Source organism: Miscanthus floridulus, chromosome 18, assembly GCF_019320115.1.
Source record: "Miscanthus floridulus cultivar M001 chromosome 18, ASM1932011v1, whole genome shotgun sequence".
Classification (NCBI taxonomy): Eukaryota; Viridiplantae; Streptophyta; class Magnoliopsida; order Poales; family Poaceae; genus Miscanthus; species Miscanthus floridulus.
Window position 1 is genome coordinate 115,144,623 of NC_089597.1, and position 20,961 is coordinate 115,165,583.

The 20,961-nt window shown below is 43.9% G+C and overlaps 2 protein-coding genes and 1 non-coding gene across 4 annotated transcripts; 1 reads left to right on the top strand and 2 right to left on the bottom strand.

Moving 5' to 3' along the window:
* The first annotated feature begins 720 nt into the window (after nt 1-720).
* TRNAR-CCU (transfer RNA arginine (anticodon CCU)) lies at nt 721-793 on the top strand. The gene has a single exon. It is a non-coding gene; the product is annotated as a tRNA-Arg (tRNA).
* Nucleotides 794-3,878: 3,085 nt separating this feature from the next.
* On the bottom strand, nt 3,879-9,391 carry LOC136520049 (metal transporter Nramp3-like). Of its 2 annotated transcripts, none has more exons than XM_066513451.1 (14): nt 9,157-9,391; nt 8,059-8,216; nt 7,622-7,700; nt 7,483-7,523; nt 7,239-7,317; nt 7,029-7,133; nt 6,676-6,785; nt 6,266-6,447; nt 6,109-6,178; nt 5,840-6,013; nt 5,426-5,530; nt 4,816-4,947; nt 4,579-4,674; nt 3,879-4,498 (listed from the first exon to the last, which is right to left on the bottom strand). In XM_066513451.1, exons 2-14 carry the CDS (start codon nt 8,179-8,181, stop codon nt 4,148-4,150), a joined length of 1,647 nt encoding a protein of 548 aa, XP_066369548.1. In that variant the 5' UTR covers nt 8,182-8,216; nt 9,157-9,391; the 3' UTR covers nt 3,879-4,147. The 2 variants fall into 2 exon arrangements, with proteins under 2 accessions (XP_066369548.1, XP_066369547.1); XM_066513450.1 differs by having other exon boundaries at nt 8,871-9,391.
* A 4,339-nt stretch (nt 9,392-13,730) lies between these two features.
* Nucleotides 13,731-19,884, bottom strand: LOC136521578 (receptor-like protein EIX2). Its single transcript, XM_066515324.1, has 2 exons — nt 19,739-19,884; nt 13,731-17,271 (listed from the first exon to the last, which is right to left on the bottom strand). The coding sequence occupies exon 2, from the start codon at nt 17,165-17,167 to the stop codon at nt 14,255-14,257; it is 2,913 nt and encodes a 970-aa protein (XP_066371421.1). The 5' UTR covers nt 17,168-17,271; nt 19,739-19,884; the 3' UTR covers nt 13,731-14,254.
* Nucleotides 19,885-20,961: the final 1,077 nt, after the last annotated feature.

Below are 20,961 nucleotides of genomic sequence, written 5' to 3' on the forward strand. Positions count from 1 at the left end.
AAATATCCTCAATGTGCATACCCAACGTCACATTTGGAATAAATGGTCTACATCTTTTTTTTTCCAAAGATGATTACCTTAATTCATATTCCTATTAGCCATACACAAGGTAGTAACATAGTTACTACTGCATGATCTACATTATATTCATGACATAATAATATCCTCAACAAGCGTATGCAAATCAAATATGAATTAAGAAAGGTCTACACTGCTTTTGTTGACTACCTTGAAAATGTGTTAATACAAATTGCAAGCACAAGCGCCATCAGACTATGCCCCAATTATTAGAGGGCAACATGCCTATGGTGACTATCTCCAAAGTGTTATCATGAATACGGGGTATCCACTAGCGATACAAGAATAATCATATTTTCTATTTATTTTGCATTTTATTACAACACTACCATAGATATTTTAATTTATCTGCCTGAAGCTAGTTGGAACAAAGTGAGTAAAGAGTTTGATCTCTCGCTTTTCATGGTCATAATTATCCAACATGGTCAATGGATGTAAAGTTAAACTTATCATTCTATGGATTTCACAACAATAACCGATGCTCCTCATAAGAGAACATCAAACCTTACTAATTGGAACTATTTATTCTCGCCCTTCGTTGTTTCTTTATATTTTTTAGAAAAACTATTAGTAATTAGGAGTGCTTCAGCATTTGTCTTTGCATCTCAGGTATAGAAATGTTCGTTATCAATTTACAACAAAGCGCCTGTAGCTCAGTGGATAGAGCGTCTGTTTCCTAAGCAGAAGGCCGTAGGTTCGACCCCTACCTGGCGCGTTTTTATTTTGAAATTTTTATGTTTTTTTGAATTTTATTACTGCCATTTTAATACTGTTTCAGTGACTTCAATGAAGCTTTTTATTTGCACATTCCTTGCCGTTTTTTTTTTGAATTTTTATGTTTTTTTGAATTTTTATTACTGCCATTTTAATACTGTTTCAGTGACTTCAATTAAGCTTTTTTATTTGCACATTCCTTGCCATTTAATACTGTTTCAGTGACTTCAATGAAGCTTTTTTATTTGCACATTCCTTGCCATTTAATACTGTTTCAGTGACTTCAATGAAGCTTTTTTATTTGCACATTCCTACCACACTACCACATCAGGACTTCGACTCGTTACTCGTGTCAGACTTTTTGTTCCCACTACTAGTACATTGGACTATGAATTTTCTGATAGCACTCTTGCTTCTGCAGAGATGATGAGCTTTTTGCCGTCCTTCTAAACAAGCGCCCAAGCTAGCAGGGCCTAGCTTTATTAAATGAATTCAACTGAATATCCATTGTTTTTATCAAAAAAAATATACCTATAGACCATGTTCCTTTCTCTTATAATTCGTACTTTTCAGCTTCTTTTTTTAGCCGAAACAGTATTTTTCTCTTACAACAAATCAGCCGGAACAGTGTTTTAGCTTGTTTTTTCAACGAAGCGAATGGGCCATAGAGTATACATGCATATGTATTAGGAAATATCTTCCTCCGTATTCTTGGTCTATCATATTCCTCACTTCTATTTTTCTTCTTCCATTACTCACTTCGACTTTGAAAGAAAATTTCTTCCTCTATCCTTCAGTCTATCATTCCTTACTTCTACCCCTTCTTCTGTCACTAACTTTAACCCTTCTCAGTTTTGTGGTCCATCACTCACTCCCACCCCTCTCCTTCCATCTTTTGGCTCGTCATCGCTCAGTTAGTTTGAAGTCACAAAACATTTAAAGTCATGCTAGTCATGTGGTGGCATGGCCGGCCAAACCCGAGCCCATACATGTCGTGACTTTAATTTGGCACACACGTGTGGCTAGTCTTCACCTTTTAAAACTTACAACACATGTAGACAATAATTATATTCTAAGCTATATCAATTTCCCATACATGATTAGTTCTTTATTATAGCTAACATTTATTATGGATCTCAGGATTAAAAGTGGTAAATTTCTTTCGTGGTCTTATTTTTACCTCTATTAGTTCCGTCTATCCCTTTCTCCGTATCCCACACCTCACCAACCTTCGCTCATTCGCATTATTCTCGCTTTCTTTCACCTTCTTCTTGCTTTCTTTCACGGGTGGCAAATGTAAACCCATAGCAAGAGTACGAGGCCCCATATATTTTATCCGCCTCCAACACGAGTCGGTTACAGTTTAGGGCTTGAAACCTTCACTTCTTGCTTTCTTTCATGAGTAGCAAATGTAGACCCATGGCAAGAGTATTGAGGCTCCATAATTTTTTTCCTTCTCCAACATGAGTTGATTACAGTTTAGAGCTACAAAACCTTTACTTCTCGCTTTCTTTCATGGTGGCAAATATTGACCCATGGCAGGAGTATGAGGACCCATGATAAAGGTATCCACAATGGATGAGAGAAGACAGAATATGAACTCACTAGCGACCGTTTTTTTTTCTCAAATACGCAAAAGGTTTGCGTATCTTTGTATTAAGATGAGAAATAGAGTAATATAACAGCAACGCAGGCATACAACATCATTTTCGTCGACCAACTCAACCCCTCCCACGCAGAGGCCATGCAACAGCTATTCCCGGACCCGGCTAAGGCTGATCGAGCAAGGTGCCGTGCGAGCAGACATGCGTGAGCCCCCAATGTAGTCTAGGTTGTCTGATTAGCGAGTAATACCTCAAGTATTCTTGAAATGAACAGCAGGAGCTCTGCCTCTCAATTAAGGTAGAATAAAAGGGAGTTTATGTACATATTTTAGTCCGATCAAAAGCGAAAGCAAAGGAAAAAAGAAGTGGCAAACACACAGAACCACAGCCCAGGTGCAGCTCCAGCACCGGCTTGCTAGTCCCCCCTTTCTAAAGCCCTTTTTCTTTGCTCAATGTCCTCCTTAATTCTCACAGCGACCTGTGAAGCCGATTCCTAGACATTATTGAAGATTCTTCGGTTTCTTTCCTTCCATAGATTCCAGCACGTGTAGATCACCAAGCCATTGAAATGCCTCCTTTCTTCTTTTGCGACCTTAGGCACAGTCTTCTCCCACCAAGCACTCAAGTGGATCGGGTCTTGGTCAGACTGCATCGGATGCGTGTCAAAGCGCTCCCAGGTTAGGACTTGGTTCCAATCCTTTTGCGGGTGGGCAGAGCATCTCTGTAATATCTTAAACTCACTAGCGACCGTTAAAGCAGTAGGCTCACACAAACTCTAAAGAACTTTAGACTCTTCGACACTCTCCTCTCTTTTATAATGTGTACAGCTGGTACGTTTTTTTCTTTTTATACTCCCTTGCATCTCCACGTTGCGCGATTTCCTTGTTGCCGTTGATGACGCCCTTAGACTGTCGCCGATGACGGTTTCTCTTTCTCAGCCGCTACTTTGAGAAACGCAAGCGCATTTGGCAGTTTTGTTTTGGCATTAGAGCGTGTTTGGTTGGTTACCCAACAGTGCCAAAGCCTGCCACATCTCCGACGCCGCACTTTCGGTCAGTGTTTGATTGGTTTCTGAGTGGTTTCTAGAGTTACAGCGCCGCCGCAGTTTGCCGACACCAAGCAAGTCATTTTTTACACCAGAACTCGCCAAATCTCCGGCGGACAATTTGAGCACCAAACTTTCGGCCGGTCGCAGCCTCGGCGCGGCGTCCCTAGGCGTCGTCCAAACAAGCCCAGCTCCCATTCACAGGTCGGGGACACCGGCTTGTCAGCAACAGAACCAAGGGTGGATTCACCTGGTTTTATTCAGAAAATATCGAGCTGAAGGCGGTACCATAAGCAGGGCCTGCATCCACTGGGATGCATAGCACATAAAACATTATGTCCAGTATATACTATTGTAATAATAAAAACTCAGTATCTTACATCATCTAGACATATTATTACCAATGCCGCTATGTTTAGAATGAAGAACTTCTCACATTTGATTCGATTCCAACATGGGTTTTTTTGTGCCCCTTCCATAGTTCAGTTTCACCGCTTTCCAAACAAGTACGAAATGGTTCTTTTTGCCCCTTTTTGTTTGTTCGGCGGCATAGATATCCATCCTCTTGTATACATTCCCTAGCTTACTGCCCACAACATCATCAGTAGGATGATCAAAGTCAAAACCTGATGTACCCTATTGTGTAATTACTATACTAGTATATAAAAAACAAAAAAAACATATTTATTTTCCTGACAGCTATTATCTAATCTAGATCAGAAGCTGATCGCTGCTGCGGAAGTTGCATGCTGGAGATGTCCTCTCGGGGCAAATGGCCCAGAGAGCATTCTGCTCCAGCACCTGCACTGCTACCGGACACTGCAAGCTCAGCATCGCTCTCCAGCAATGGCTGGGTGGACTTCCTGTTCCTCCGGAAGACGAGGTATAGGATCGCGACTATGTAGATCAGCATGCCCAGGAACCCAAAAATCCCAGAAAATACTTGTGATACGGTGGACAGCCCGCTGTGGAGGAGCAGTTTCACAAAGCTTGTTATCAGGAAGTAGGTGTTGATGACAACGATAAACGAGCCAATCACCCATGTCAGAACAGAAGTCTGCATTTGACAGTCAAGTTAGACGAATTAGTATGCAAATTCAGGGTTACTATTGCCAATTCTGTGACAAATCGACTTACGAATATTGAATTTGTATGCTGCCCCATCTTTGTTTTGCTACTGGTGAATTTAAGGAGTGGAACCAAAGCAAAAGGGAGTTCAAATGACAGTATCATCTGCACGTAACCGGGCAAGGCATTAGTAAACACATATGAAACTGAAAAACTTCATTGACATGAGTAATGAGGTTAAACATAATAGAACTGTTAAGTTTTTGAGGTATAATAGAGTATATAACAGTAAAGTTCACTGATTACCGATGCAATGATAATCAACTGGCCAGCTGCTGAAGAACCACCAATGATCGACACGATCAAACTTGGCAGAATAGCCAAGGACCTCGTGACAAAATTACGTATCCATGGTTTCATCCGAAGATCTAAAAACCCCTAGATTAGGTGAGTAAATGTTAGTCTAGCAAATGAAGTTTCATAAGTCTGAAATGCTTGGTTATTTACTTAGTTTTCCTTTAGGTTTAGGCAAAAAATAAAATAATTAAGATGATTCAAGGCATTTTTTGAGACAAGGGAAGACAATGAGCAGCGTATTGTGTTAAATAATGGTGGTGACCTATGCTTACCCCAGAACTGCCCATTTTTCTCTGCAATAAAACTGACCAAGAGAACCTTGGAGGTTGGACTGAAGCTCAGAAGCCCAAGCTTCTTCATGATGCAAATCTAAGAATTATGCACTAATTTGTTTTCTGTACTTCTCATATCTAACAGCTAGACAAACTAATGTTGCAAGCAAGCAAATGCTTGGTTACCTCTGATCAACATCAAAGGCCTCTCAAGTATTATGCATCATGAAATAGCTTGCCATTCAACTTGCAAGCTAGGACCGAAATAAGGTATAAGTTCCACAAACCTGCATGACATATTGTCCAGCATACGTCCCTGTAATTGTAGAACTCTGACCAGAGGCCAACAAGGCAACTGCAAACAACTTTGAGCTCCAGTTTCCAAGGACATTCTAAAAGAACAGTACAGAAAATGCAATGCCAAATCAGAATATTACAAAAAAGTATATATAGACTTCATAAAGAACATTTGAAAACTGAAGCATAAACTCTATGTAAAGCTATCTGCCTAGTTGGTGTCAGAATTGCTATTTGCCTATGGGTTGTTTTTATAGTTTCTGTCTTTCTTCCTTAATACTCTCCTGTACAGGTCCAGAAAAGAGAAATAACCCTAACTGAGTGAAAAATATAGAAGTTCTAGCACAAAAACAATCTATTTATGAATTTGACAATTATATGAAGACTGAAACTTCTTGACCAACCTTTAACAAAAATGAAGCCTTGTTTAGGTCCAGATTACTGCAGTTCGCCTGATCTTCTGGGTTCAAATGACCTGAACCACAGACAGCACCACTGACAGATATGATGGATATGTTGATGAGAAAAGCTACTGTAAGGGCGAATGCACTTTCAATAGTATAGAATCTGCATGCCTCCTGCAAGAGAGTGAATTGTTGGAAGTAAATAGATGTTTAATCATCTGAAAATAGGAATAACACATTAAGTCAGTATAAGGAGAATTAGAGGTTACCTTGATCCCATGAACCGACCGTGGCACTTTTCTTGATAATACTAATGCCGAGTGCAGAAAAAGATTATGCCTGCAATTTATGTAACAGATAAATGAAAAAAGGCCTTGTGTTAAAAAATTGAATGCTTCGGAACAGACAGATAGAGAAGAAGCTTACGGCATCACCATAGCACCAAGTAACGAGATAGCAAGACCAGTAGCTCCATTTCCTTTAAGTTCTGGAACAAAAAGGCCCCTCACAACTTCAGAAGCATTTGGTTTAGAATACCCGAGTTCAACTAAGAAACAAGTTGCTATTAGGAACACCAGAAATGCAATCAGAAATTCTAGCTTACGGACCTGCACCAAAAAAATCACAGTATGCAATATGAGGCACTCAAACAAGACATATATGAATGCTATCTGTTAACTAAAGTCATTGTATTGATGATCTTGTTATCTATACTTTATATGTTATTAAAGCTGCTTTAAATAGAATTTTGGTTTGATGTTTTTTATGGTATTGAAACTCTTAGCAAAGAGTAACTAATCGGAAATATTTAGAAATGTAATATGAAATTGTCTTACCCCATATTGCTGTAGTAATAAGAGCATTAGAGTGCTGAGTCCAGTTATTAGAACACCACACCAAACTGGGATTCTGAACAGCATGTTCAGAGCAAAAGCAGTTCCAATTACTACAAAGAGTAAAACGCTGCCTTAGCTGATAAGAAATTACAAGAGAATTCAACATAAAGCTAAAAGAATCAGTTGTGTGATCTGCCAGTTTGACAGACAATTTTCCAATTTATATCTAGTAAAGAATTAGTATCATGGCATCTGCAGTATTACTAAATGGCTGAATTGTAAAATCCACATAGCTCTGTGCTTAAATGAACAATAAAAAACACGCCAAAGCAACTGAAATGTATTTTCGATACCTTCAGGAATGTCACATGCAACAACAGCAAGTTCTGCAAGAATCCATAAGACGAAATTTGTGACCTTGGGATATTCAGCCCTGCAGTGCTCCGCAAGATGTTTCCCTGTCATCAGAGGAATTTCACAAACTATCAGCAATGCTCACAAGGAAGGATTGAAGGAAGCAACAAATTAACAAAGATAGGTACCACAAGGGTAAAAATACCAACCTGTCACAACCCCTAGCCTGGCTGCAAGTGATTGAATAATAAGAGCGGCGCAGGATGCAACAAGTATGATCCAAAGAAGCTGCAATTGAAGAATGCAATCATAATTCTTAGTTAGAGATAAGCATGACATAACTGAATGGAAGAAACTCGACCTAAAGGAGAGTTAGGATAGGCATACGGAACCAAAAAAGAAAAAAAAAACGCACACACACAAGTGGAAACAAGAGAGAGAAGCAGCAGGCACCTCATATTTGTACTGTGCTCCAGCCTGTAGATCCGTCTCAACTGCAAAGACACGCCAAAAAAATTTGTCAAGAGTATATAAGAGATGGAAAGGAAATACTCAATGAAAATTGAAGAAAAGCAAATCCGTTTAATCCTACAGTTTCCAGGATCAATATATGCGATTGAGACGAGAAATCCAGGCCCTATGTATGAGAACAGGTTCTTCCAACTGTTTTCCTGTCGAAGTCGCAAATCAGGCAATAGTTAGATTCTCGTCATTCTGAAGCCATCAGATCCAGAGATACGAAAGTTAGTAAGAAATCTAAGTATATCATTGTTTCCTATTCACTTGTTGACTATTTCCTCTATTTCTCAACAAAAAAGCTAATGTTCAGTTCTTCGTCCTTTCTGAGCTGTGGTACACCAGGTTTGAAACTTCAGATGGCACAAATCACGACAGCTTATTCAGATAGGATAGGAGGATTATCTCGAGAAAGGAAGAGTGGGATTAACAATTAAGCTTAAATGTTAGCTGTGATGGTGACATCTTGTTCTTTTCCAAAATCAAGCAAGGACTATCAAAAGTGTAGCATACCTCTGGAATAACAATTTGATCAACATCTATGCTTTCGATAAGAGGAGTGCCGGGGCCATTCGAGCGGTTACTCCCCCCAACGCTGGTCATAAATTGTGGCTGGGATTGACTCGGGCCACTCATATCGCTCTCGCCCAAGAAGTCTGAACCCAGCTGTTCTGCAAGCACAAGGCAGCAAGGGGGGGTTATTTATAGGTACTCTTCCTAATGACGCTAGCTTTTAGTGCCGTGAGTTTGAAAAATATGCCCAGCGGAGGCGTGACCAAGTCTGCGGTAGGATAGCACGAATCAGTGCCACCACAGGGCACAGGCAGGTGAAGATAAGATAAACGAACCAAGGAGACGAGAGCACAGTGGATCGAAGAAAAGGGGGAGAGCACTGTATGTGTCTGGAAACCCGAAAAGTAGTAATTTCAAATTTTTGAACCTAATTTGATCTGGCAAATGGGACGACGCTGCGCACCAACTTTACACATCGATGAAATATTCCCCAGAGCAGATTGAGCGGTCCAGAGGTAAAGGCAGTTGAGCGTGTGATCAGCAGCGGAGCATCAGGAATATAGAAATAGAAATGACAGCGCGTAGTACGTATTGAAATGCAAGCCTCGACCTTTTTCCCCATAATACTTCAGCTAATCGACGCAACAGAATCCTAAGGGCACAGGCGCATGCGAAGGGAGAAATTAAAACAGTGGGAAAAAAAGGTCGCAAGTGGCATGAGGTCACCTATCAATCTCGGACACCACAAATGCAAGAAGAGCTAACAACCATTAGCTGGAAAAGTTAACTACCAAATCGGAATTAGATGGAACCTGGATGCCCGAAAGAGGAGGATCCAGGATCACAGGGCCGAGCAGCCAAGCTTTCTCCGGAGTGGGGAAGGCCCGGGACTACAGAGGCAACCCAAATGAACGTTTGCGTGCGTGCGTGCGTGCATACAGCTGCCATGGAAGTACCAAGAGTTCAATCTTTCTCCACTGGCCGCACCGCCGCACCAAGGCGGTGGCGCAACGGGGAAGCCGTGCCCGGATCTGAGGCGGCGCGGACCCGTGACCCCGGGGAGACGGAGGAGTCCCAATGGGAACTGGGAAGGCGTACCTGCGGGTCTCGGCGAGGCGGCGTGAGGCGTGGGGAGCGGGGAGCCGAAGCAGAGCAGAGGGAGAAGAAGGCAGCACGGCAGAGGCGCCGCGCCTCCACATAACTTGTCTACGGTTGCTGAACATATGGCCGTTCATTCGTATCTAACGGTGATCAGGAGAATATGCGCTGCCCCTCACCTCGCTGGGCTTCGGCCCAATACCAGCACAGCCCTTCACGTACGACAGAGCAGCGGTATTTTGATTCTAGCGCGACTACTCGACGCTTTGGCGCCGGGACTACGTTTTTAGCGCGAGAGTGGAAAGGGCGGGCGCCGGGATCGGAGGTGGCCTTATGCACTCACGTCAGCTCTTGCTCTGTACTTAAACTGTTGTTCTAATTTGATTCTTTTGTCCTCCGTCATTGGATTTTTCTGAAACTGGTCGATTGAAGGAGATCTGATGCGGAAGCTTGAAGGGAAGATCAACTTGCTTGAATGAAAATAAATTTTGCATATTTAAGATGGAAGAAAATAGGTGTGTAATGCCATGACTGTTTTTTGTGGTCCAACTAATTTGAGAATAGATTGTAGTTGTTCAGTTCGTCGCCTAATATCATGTCACCTTTATCTATTTTTGAAAGGACCTAGAATGCCGCTTAGAGGGGGGGTGAATAGGCGTTTCTTAAAATTAACACATTTAAATGCGGAAATGTTTAGTAAAGGGAGTTTTTCAAAATGGAAACTCCAAATAACGAGTAATACCACCCCTCACAAATTAGACACAAAATATACAAGGTATAAAGAATATATATATATATATATATATATATATATATATATATATATATATATATATATATAAGCTATAACCCTGCAACACAAAGTTAGAACAGAGAACAAATATATTCAGCACTGGTAGAAAATACCGGACGTGTCCGGTATGCACGGTTTCTGCAGAGCGGCCCCAAACTTGCTCCTTTCGATTTCTATCTTCAAACCAAACTGCAGGTATCTACTGGAGATGACAATGGCCTCGTTCGCTGGTCTGAATCTTGGCTGAAAAACATTGTTCTTGCTGAATTGTTGTGAAAGAAAAACACTGTTCCGGCTAAAAAAACAAGCCGAACATGGGGTAAGCCGAACAATGCCAATATACACAGAGAACCTGCACAAGAGCTAGAGCAACACAAATATCAAATAAAATACGAATTGAGACACGATATTTATTTTACCGAAGTTCGGACTCGTTTGAGTCCTACTCTCCATTGAGGGGGTTGTGGACGACCCAGCGAAGGTCAGCCCTAGAGGGTACCATGAAGGTCACTCTAGCCGGAGTCTTTTCCAACTCCTTTTTCTCCTTCCACTAGTTGATTCCGAGGCGGCGGAATCGATCGTTACAAATTTTCTGAGGCACACCACAATCTCTCGGGTGCTCTCTGGCGACGCCTAACCGTCTAGGACCAAAAAGTCTAAGAGTAACAAATGCAAATCACGAAATAGACAATATGCACAAGTGCTCAAGGGGTGGCGTCCTCTCTTTTTTAAATTCTCTCTTACCCCACAAATGGATTTTGCAATTTGGATCACACACTCACTAAGAGAGGGTTTGGGAGAATTGGCAAAGCTTAAAACGTGCTAGAGGATCAGCAGAATCAGCAGCCTCCAAATGTGGAGGCTTGGGGGTATTTATAGCCCCCTTGAAAAACTAGTCGTTTTATAGCCGTTGTCATATCGGACACGTTCGTCCGGTATGACTTACACTGCGCTAACGGTAACAGAGTTACAGTGGTGTTGTGAGGCGTCGAAACTCCCTATGAATGCCGAAACTCTCGACCGTCGGAACTCCCGACTCACGTCGAAACTCCCGACCCTCAGCTCATTTAAAAACCATAGTAACCGAGTTTATGTGAGGTGTCGAAACTCCCGACGCATACCAGAACTCCTGACCCTCAAAGCATTTGAAAACTAGTCGTTGGCCTCTGGCCGTCCATCCGGTATGAATACCGGACACGTCCGGTATGACCACCATAGTGAACTCTCCAAGTCAGTTAAGCGCAAGACGTCGGAACTCCCGACGAACCAACTCGAGAACAATAATTTTACCATTGCTGGGCAAATATCGGACACATCCGGTATTGCCAGATCAACAAAAAAAAACATATTAGCTCTTTTGTCTCTCAAACACTCAAAACTCACATAGGTTGGCATGAGCACTTATGAATGATTATCTATCAACATGATGCATCCCTCTTAATAGTACGGCATACCTATTAAACTCAAGATCAAAGGAAAAACAAATTTATACCACTTAAGTTGATCTCTTTTGAATTGATGTCGTGTTTTTAAATATTCATCAAGTGAGGGTGCCAACATGTCGATGTTTGATCTTCTTACTTAAGCATAGCCATCTTGAGCACGTGACTTGATTCCATTCATCAAATAGAAATAAATCCAAATGCATCAAATCACTTCCAACACTTTGTCCAATATAGATTTGATCCTCCACATCAATATGACCAGCATAGCTTGATTAACTAAATGCAAGTACTTTCTTCTTCACCCTAGCTAGGTTCTTCGGCCGCCAAATCATCGCTTGCCCTTCACTCTTGCTTAGTACCTCGAAGCCTTTCCTTGCTATCTTCACCATCTCAAGCCATCAAGTCATATCTCGTGTTGAATCATCCATTCATTTGTATTGTTATATTTTTCATTTTAATTTAGCAAGCTTCAAATATGAGACCCATCCATATACAATCCCTCATGTCTCATCAACTAATTTTTACCGGGCTTGCTTTCACATAGTACATGGAAATACCATAATAAATAAGCCTTTGCTTGAATTCCATATGCATTGTTGTCTTGTGCTTGAACTAGATTGTTTATACAACAACACATCATTTTGGCTTTCATTAACTACTTGTGAGATAACCTATTACCTGTCCACACTTAGCAAATGGGTTAGACCTTTAATCACGTTGTCATTCAATAATCCAAAACTCACTAAAGGGCTAGATGCACTTTCAATTTTCTTATAGCGAGGGTTTGTTTCCTAGTCTTTTACCAGTTGGAATGGAGTTCAACACTATAGATGAGGCTTGGATGTTTTGGATTAGCTATGGGGTCAGAAAGGCTTTAAGGTAAGGAAAATGTACACAAACAAAAAAAAGTTAGATAAAAAGGTTAGTTCATGTAGATATGTTTGTGCAAATGAGGGTCATAGAAAGCCAGATAAAAGAGATCATCTAACAAAGTGTCCAAAAACTGAAACTAAAACCAACTGTCAAGTTCGCATAGGACTTACAGTGGACAAGAAAAAAGGAAATTATAAAGTGACTCATCTGTTTTTGGAACACAAGCTTTGTCGGCGCGCAATAGCTTCGTCGGCGATGAGGCTCATGCGTGGTGGCGGGGAGACGAGCGCCGACACCAACGGCGCGCGCTCCGCCCCTGGCGAGGGCGGCACCGCCGGTCCAGTGCCGCGCCTATCTGGTGACGAGAGGTTGGGGGCGCCGCGCCGCTCCGGTGATGCACCTGGAGAGGATGGAGCCGATGCGTCGATCTGGTGCCTGCAACGGAGTCAGAGGAACGACGGGCAGCAACAGCGGCGTGCGCGCCGCGCCTGGCGAGGATGGCAGCGCCCGATCCGATGTGGCGCCAGAAGAGGACGGGAGCACCAAGGCGCTTCGGTGAGGTGCCCAACGACGACGGAGGCGGAGGTTGGAGTCGCGAGGGGATAAGAATGGTGCGGGATGGGCTCACATGGGCCGGTTTGAAGCCTACTAGTTTAGTTTTCTGGAGCTCATCTTTGGATCAGGTATCAACAGCTTGGATGAGAACCGCAGAGACATCGTATTTGTCAACTGCAGACTACCTCCTCCCCCACCCACCCACCCCCTCCCCCCACCCACCCACACCCCCCACACACGGATTATTTACATATTTACTATCATTATGATGTGAGTGGTATAAAAAGTACCATGTCGGTGACTCATGTGTCAGTGACACAGTGTAAGATGTCATCCGCAATAATGGTAAATATGTAAATGACCCAAGCGAGATGCTCCAAAAACTAGAATTTTGTACATCCTCGATTCCATCTATTCTTCTATTCGCGCGTCCGTCACTCTCATGCCGCCGCCGCCACACTAGCGGCCCAGCCGCCAAATCCCTCCGGCCGAGTGCGACCCATGAGGCCATGACCGCCGGAATGGGTTGGCCCGGTCATCCTCCACCCCTTTCCTCGTCGATACGGCGGTCGGGAAGGTGAACTGGACGGCGTGGATACGGCGGCGGGACGATGACGGCGGGCCGCCCGGCGTCCTCCTCCCGCCTCCTCGTAGCCACGGCCTCATCCCCCCCCCCCCCCCCCCCCCCCCCCCCCCCCCCCCCCCCCCCCACCACACACACACACACACACACACACACCCACCGCAGCGGCAGGGAGCTCGTCTGTGCAACCGTCAAAGGGTGCAGGTGGGCTTTTTTCCTGCCTGCCTGAATATCCATGAAGAATTGAACTGTCATCTCTTGCTGTCTGATTTGGTTTGTATGAACAAAGGATTGATCTGTCATCACTTGCCTGCCTGCTCGAATCTCCATGAACTTCACTAGTACTAGTTCGAAGTTGTTTTCCTCTATGCTGAATTACACATTCTTCAGGTTCCTAATGCAGAACGTTTTGAAGTTCTTCAGGTTCCTAATGCACAACGTTTTGAAGCATGTATCTAGTTGCACTCCTTGTAATTATCAGAAACAGCCCTTTGTTTGCTATACGAGGATCACTTCTTCTAGTTTTGATGTCAACATAAACTATGCATTGAAAAAATGACTGGATTCTTTTCACCGCACATTGTAGCCTTCAATTTCCAACAAAATTCAATACTTTCACACATTAAACACTGATACACAGACTATTGCCTTCAAGGAACAAAACAAGTTAAAGTACAAGCTATATAAGTGTTCACTTAGAAAAGATAATAACACCAAAAGTATTGATCCTCACAACAAACATGTAAATATGTAGAATTTGTAAAGTACAATCAAAGTTCAAATTTCAAATGGAAACACAAACTCATAGCTATCTCCTTATTGCCATTGTTTATATTCATTTTATCCGGGTCACTTTGCAGATATAATTTTCACATATTGTATGTATACACCGTCCTGTAGCTTGTCGAACATCCGGAAGTATGCACTCCTCCAGGTCTTCATAAACAAGAAAATAACATACACCATCCACAGCCCCATGGCATACCCTACAGCCAACCCAAGATAGAAGTCTCTCTTCTTTGGCGTGTAATCTTCAGTTGCATCTGGTCCGGAACAGATTGTAGAAAGAGGGGGTCCACAGAGATAATTGTTTCCGATATACATGGATGCTGGATCATCAAGTGTTTGAAGCTGATTTCCCAAGGGTATTCTTCCAGAAAGATTGTTATAGGACAGGTTTAAGTGGATCAATGCTGTTATCTCTGATATGCTCCAAGGAATTTCACCAGAAAGCTCATTGAATGACAGATCAAGAGATTCCAAGTCATGTAGCAGACCAATCTTCTCTGGAATCTCTCCAGTTAACTGATTATGGGATATATTCAAATTTATCAGTCCAGTTAGAAGTGTTAATTCATCTGGAATATCTCCAACTAAATTGTTGCAGGATAAATCAAGGCCAACCATATATCTCACCATACTGGTGTAACCAAGCTCTTGTCCTTTCATTACTATTGGTATGTTATCGTCATAACTGACTGAAGATTTAATCTCAAATGACACTGTGATAGGCCTTACGTGCAACCTCAATAAAGGGTTATAAAATCTTCTGCTATTCTGAGCCATTGCTTTTAAGTTGGCCAAACCATGAGGTATAGTTCCTGATATTCTATTATTTGCAAGGTCCAAGAATTGGAGATTCCCAAGTTCTGTGAGCTGAACTGGAATAGAACCAGAGAACATATTATACCCCAACAAGAGATATGACAAATCTTGCAGCTTGTCTGAAATCCATGCTGGCAACTCTCCAGCAAAGGTGTTGTGGGCAAGATCAAGAACAGTCAACTGTGGGCTGTGTTGCAAGAGTTCAAGAAAATTGCCAGACAGGTTGTTTCTGTACAATATCACAACTGACAGTTGAGTGAGTGCGGACTCGGTAATGGGTTTCAAATTTCGCTTAACATCTTCTCTTTTCGAACACAGGGGAAGTTGTCCCACCAGAAGGTTTTCTGAAAGATCCAACACTTGCAGATATTGTAGTTGACAAAAGTACGTTGGAATGGTTCCGTTGATACGATTTGCAGACAGTACCATTTCTGTAAGCATTGGAGCCCCAAATTTTCTTGGAAAAGGCCCTGACAAAGAGTTCTTGGAGATTTTAAAGAACCGCAAACTTTGTGGTAACTTTGGCAGCCGACCTGTTAAGTTATTTGAGCTGAGGTCAAGCATTTGCAATGAAGACAGAAGCTCCAATGTCATTGGCAGACTGCCTTTTATTTGATTACTGGAGATGTTCAAATATTTAGTGTGTGCAAATACTCTGCAAAACCAATTAGGGAGATGATCAGCTATGCCTACATCCGAAATATCGAGATAGGTGACACTGCTTTGCCCTTTGAGCCACCTGGGAAATTGAGGTCCTATCTTGCTACGGGCAAAAGAAGCATACTGCAGGCTAAATGTTGGGGACCAATTTGAAGTGATGTGTACTGGGTTGTAAGATAAGTCCAGATACTCCAGGTTTTCCAAATTTGCAAGGTGGTCTCTTGATATAGAACCATTTAAGTGGTTGTTGTCTAGATACAATCTTTTCAGATTAGCCAGCATACCAGTTTCCAGAGGTATTGATCCGAGAAGCCTATTATCAGAGAGTAAAAGATCACTCAAATTCCTCCACTCATCGATCCAGTTTGGAATCCGCCCACTGAGGTTGGTAGCAGACAGATCTAAGGACTGTAACGTACTCTTTGTACATGCAGGTAGTCGGTTCATAAATTCTGCCATATCCTGGTTGATCTCATTTGAATGTAGGTCTAGAATTCTCAGGTTGCATAAGCCATCAAACAGTTCAGAGTTTATACCGCCTGAGAGGTGATTTCCTCCTAGATAAAGCACCTCAAGAGAGGTCATGTTCCCAATTGCAACTGGGAATGGGCCAGTAATTTCAGTGAATGCAAGGTCAAGTTCTTTAATTGTGCGAGCATCCCAAAACCAGTATGTTGGATTCAATGTCTCAATACTGTTGAACGTTAGATCAAGTGTTTCAAGTGAACTTTGATTTGAAGTAACCTTGGGTTCACGTGGTAAACTAAGCCCACAATAGCTGAGTCTAAGGACCTTGAGATTTGGAAGGAGGGTCATCACACTGACCCAGTTACCGGTTGTACTGAGGTTCACTCCACTCATGTCAAGAAATCTTAGTAAACGGAGATCTGCTATCCATGATATATCATCAGAGTGCACTGCATTCTCGTAGGAATGGGAAAGCGATGATTCAAGGTTAAGATATATCAATCCAGAGAGATTACCAATTTGAGGAGGCACTCTACCATCGAAATTCATGCAGGCGAGATTGAGATGTGTCAAACTCTTCAGTGAGCCGATGAATCTTGGTATGGGCACGCCTGCTCCCCCAAGATGGTTTCCGCTGAGGTCCAGATGCGTCAGGTGCTGTAAAGCAATCAAAGAAGAACCTATTTTCCCCTGCAGACTATAAGGATTTCCACCAACCAAAATCATGCACCAACCGGTAAGTCCATCACCTCGGACGGTGGTGTTGCTGAGATCAAGCATGATGACATGGCCTGTGTTGTTGCTGCACTTGACACCATTCCACATGCAGCAGTCTTGTCCCTCCCATGAACCAAGGCGATTCACTGGGTCCCTAGTGATACCTGCTCTGAAGGAGAGCAGCGCAGCCCTCTCGGCTGCGATGCACCCACTGTCGGATTGTTTCTGTGCGTAGGCATAGGAAGAGCAACTGACAATGGCGGTGGTGATAGATAGGATGAATGAGAGGCCAAAGAATGCAGGTGCAGCCATGGAGAATATTTGGAGTTTGTGTCTTTTTTTCTTGTTCTGCTGACTGCTGTTGTTTATCTCTCGGCCGAGAAATATGAAATATCACACCTACCAGCGATAATGGTCTGTAGACAAGTCAACATAGAAATCATTTATACATAGCTTATGTGTGGTTCAGAATAAATGACAGCAACCAGTTTGTGCAAATATATTCTACACAAAAAAAAACGATGTCTCTTTTTTCCAACCTATAAAATTGACCTGGAAAAGTCCTCGCAACTTTTTCCGCTTATCCGGCACTTTTTCCAAGGTCGCACACATCTTGTTGGAGAAGTCCTCGCAACTTTACTAATGTTGAGAAATAACTAGTACCGAATCAACTATCAACAATTGATGCAAACACTACACTACCAACAGGATCACTCCAAATTCCCCCAATTACTACTGATCATATTGTCTAATTAGACCTGTACATCAAAAGCACCCTTTATATTATATACACAGTTTAACAGTGTGCGCTTTAGACTAATTTGATGGAAAGTAAAGACAACCCCTCTGCTATAATAATCTTTGGAAACATTCTTTTATATTTGGCTAAAATTAGTCTACATTTTGAGAGTTTGCACATTTTGAATGGGCTTGACATACATAATTGATTCTGTGAATCGTTTGGGTTGAATTTTAGCAATGAAACAATTATTTCTGTGCCACATTAGTTGTAACACTAGGAAGGTAATAACAAGATAAACTACTGCACACACATGGATGTTTATAAATTATAGATCGGAATATAAATAAAACTCAATAAATCTCATCAATGATTAAAAGAAACAAGGCATCACAACCTAAGCGCATTTTCAAAAGCTCCTTAAAAAAACTCTCCAATTTATTTTTTTGGCAAAAAGATAAAAAGGGCCTCCAATGGTTTTGTGAAACAACTATCTCTGGTTGAAAAGCTCAAATAGGCCAGGAGGGAGAGAGGGGATGTCAGGATGGAGAAATTTCAATATTTGACCCTCAGTTCACATGTTGCTCAAGATTTGACACCCGATTCACATGTCTTTCAAAATATAACCCTGGACATGCGAACTCTTTCAATCTGAGGGATTTCTCTCTTTTTCTCTCCTTTTTTTTTTGAATCAAGGATTTCATTACTCATTGCACTCGGGACTCAGCCAAATCAATATATCCCTCCCACTGTTTGTAAAAGAAGGAGCCCGGTTTTTTCTGTTCTGTTTCGCGAACGCCATAGTCGCGCGGTCCATCGTCGCCGCCCGCGATTCGGCTTCTCCGGCGCCGGCGAACCGCCCGCCTCTGGCCCGCCCGCCGTCGCCCCACCCCCAACCTCCCCCGCGCCACACGCCCAGGCTGAGACCTCCGCGCGAGCTCAGGACGAGCCCGCCAAGTCCGGGGCGTGGAGGCCGCGACAGCCGCCACCGCCATCGCGCGCCCAGGCCTTTCCGGCGTCGCCGGCCCCCATCGGCGCGCGCCCAATGTTAGGAATAATCATGACTTGGTTATTTGAGTTATTGCATATAGGCCATGTACATGTGTGTCATGTACGTAGTCTGTGTCATCCAAAACGAGATGTGTTCTCGTGGAGGATTCAAGAGTCATCTGCATGTAGATTAGGCTAGTTAGCAAGTTAAAGTGTGCGCGTGTTGCACAACAGGTTGTTAGCTAGTCTCTAGGACTTGCATGTGTTGAGTATACGGTAGAGTAGTATTAGCCACTGCATGTTAGCCAGGCATGTTTGGAGGCGTGGCTTGGTCAGAGGACCGTTTCATGCGGCGTACGTGCAGCATATGAGTGTGTGGCTCGGAAGCTGTGGAACGTGCGAGCACGCATGAGACCCGGGCAGTAGTGGCTCCCGTGTGCATGTGGGCAAGGCTATTTAGCCGTGTATCCTGTTTAGTTCAGGTGCGTCGAGTTGTGTATCTTCCAGTTAATAAAGCCAACATAAAGGCCGTCCGGTGGCCGGGGCATTCGTCGCCAGCAAAACTCGCGTCCACTGTTCATCTTCTACCTCCGTCTCCTCTCGTGTGTGAGCGTGTGAGTGCAGTTCGTGCTGCCCAGGGCCAACACAGGCCGCTCGGGCCTCGGGATGCCGCCCTACAGAGCAGGGAGCCCAGGACAGGGGAGCCTGTGCGCAACCGTCGAAGCACGCATGCAGAGCTTGTGTGGTGTGTATAATTGTTCCCGACGAAAAAGATTGTGAATCGTATATAGTTTCTGTATAAACAATGCAAGCCAAATTTCGGCCGCCGCCACTAGGCGCGACGCCGGCGTCCTCCGCCAACGAGGGAGCGCGAGCGGCCGGGAGAACCGCGACCGAGCCCGAGCGTCCGTCCAGGTCTCCAACTTAGAGGAAGGGGCAGTATGGTCTTTTCCCGTGGCATCAACAGGGAACAGGGTATATTGGAAATTTCATGTTGTCTGCGGCAGACCTCGGGCATCCTCCGAGCAGGGAATAGCTGGGCCAGTCCTACCCTACCCTACCCTAGCAAACGAAGCAAAAGAAACCGCGGACCTCGCGAGGCAGCCAGCCCAGGGTACGCGGGGAGGAGAGAGGGGAGGGAAGGGCAGGCTCACCTTGGACAGACGCGGCGACCGGCGGCGGCGGGTGGAATGGGGGACGGGGGGAGACGGGAGGGGATTTCCTGAGCTCAGCAGGAAGCAGATAGAGATAGGGGGGAGTCGTCGGGTCGGGAGGCCAACAACCAGCGACCACGGGGAGGGGCTTTTCTTCTCCTCCGCTCCGCATTGTTAGGGCAAGTTCAACGGTTTAGACGGCTGTTGTGTACAAGTATATAAAGACAGCAATACAAATAAATTATATAATAAGTTGTCTATAAACTAATTGATTTTTATATACACTCATAAATTAAGATGATCAAATATGGTTTGGGAGCACGAGCCCCATCGTACAACGGTGCTGGACCAGATGATATGACTTGGGAGCATGAGCCCTCGTCGTCTCTTCGTGAAAAGACGGCACACCCGTCTCTTGGCTGAGCAAGAGAATTTTTGCAAAAATGACGTCTGCCAGACGGAAAAAAACTGACTGTTGTACGTGCCCTTAGGGTTTTAACTGCCGTGCAATCTCCGATGCCGTCGCTCCTCGCTCGGATGCGGTCCGGGCGGCACGCCTGTACACCAAAGCATCAGCAGTTCAATAGAGAACGGATCAAATCACATTTGTCATCGCCAATCTCAAGCCAAAGCGATTGATGCAGAGTACATGCATTGCACCCAGTTTTGTCGTAAGCGGTGGTGATGGAGAAGCCGGAGCAAATTAAAAAAAAAAGTAGTACGTGTTTGTCTTATGGATGTAAAAACTTAATCAAATGTTTATAAATGTTTATATATACGGTATATGTGTAACCATAGTTACGTACTTAGGGCGTGTTAGGATGGCTTCCAAACCACGCCGCGGGAGACAAATGCCGCCGCCGCACTTTGTCACAGTTTTTGCGCGCGCCGTAGCAGGCAGTAATGTGTGGCCGTTATGTCCGTAATGTGCGGCGCGCCAGGAGCCAAATGCCGCCGCCGTAGTTTGGTGTAGTTTTTTCGCGCGCTGCAGCTGGCAGTGCAAATCGCGTGGCCCTGGCCGCCACGCCACGACGCCATCTTCGTTTTACATGCTTGCTTACTAAGGCCCAGCCTATCCCTTGTTGCGCCGCGAGAAGGCCGGACCTGGGGGCTGGGGCCTGGGGGAAAGGGAGGAAAACGCTCGTGGCGCGGCGCGGCGGTGGGGAACGGAGCGGATGGTGCGGTGTCATGTGGGCTTTATTGGAAGCGGCGGCCGCAAAGTC

Coding starts and splice junctions, on each gene's coding strand:
- LOC136520049 (XM_066513450.1), bottom strand. CDS start 9,006: ATGGCAGCTGTATGCACGCACGCACGCACGCAAACGTTCATTTGGGTT. Junction 5,531..5,839: donor AGGCTTCATTTTTGTTAAAG/GTTGGTCAAGAA, acceptor CTGTTCTTTTAG/AATGTCCTTGGAAACTGGAG. Junction 4,499..4,578: donor AGCATACAAATTCAATATTC/GTAAGTCGATTT, acceptor TGTCAAATGCAG/ACTTCTGTTCTGACATGGGT.
- LOC136521578 (XM_066515324.1), bottom strand. CDS start 17,167: ATGGCTGCACCTGCATTCTTTGGCCTCTCATTCATCCTATCTATCACC.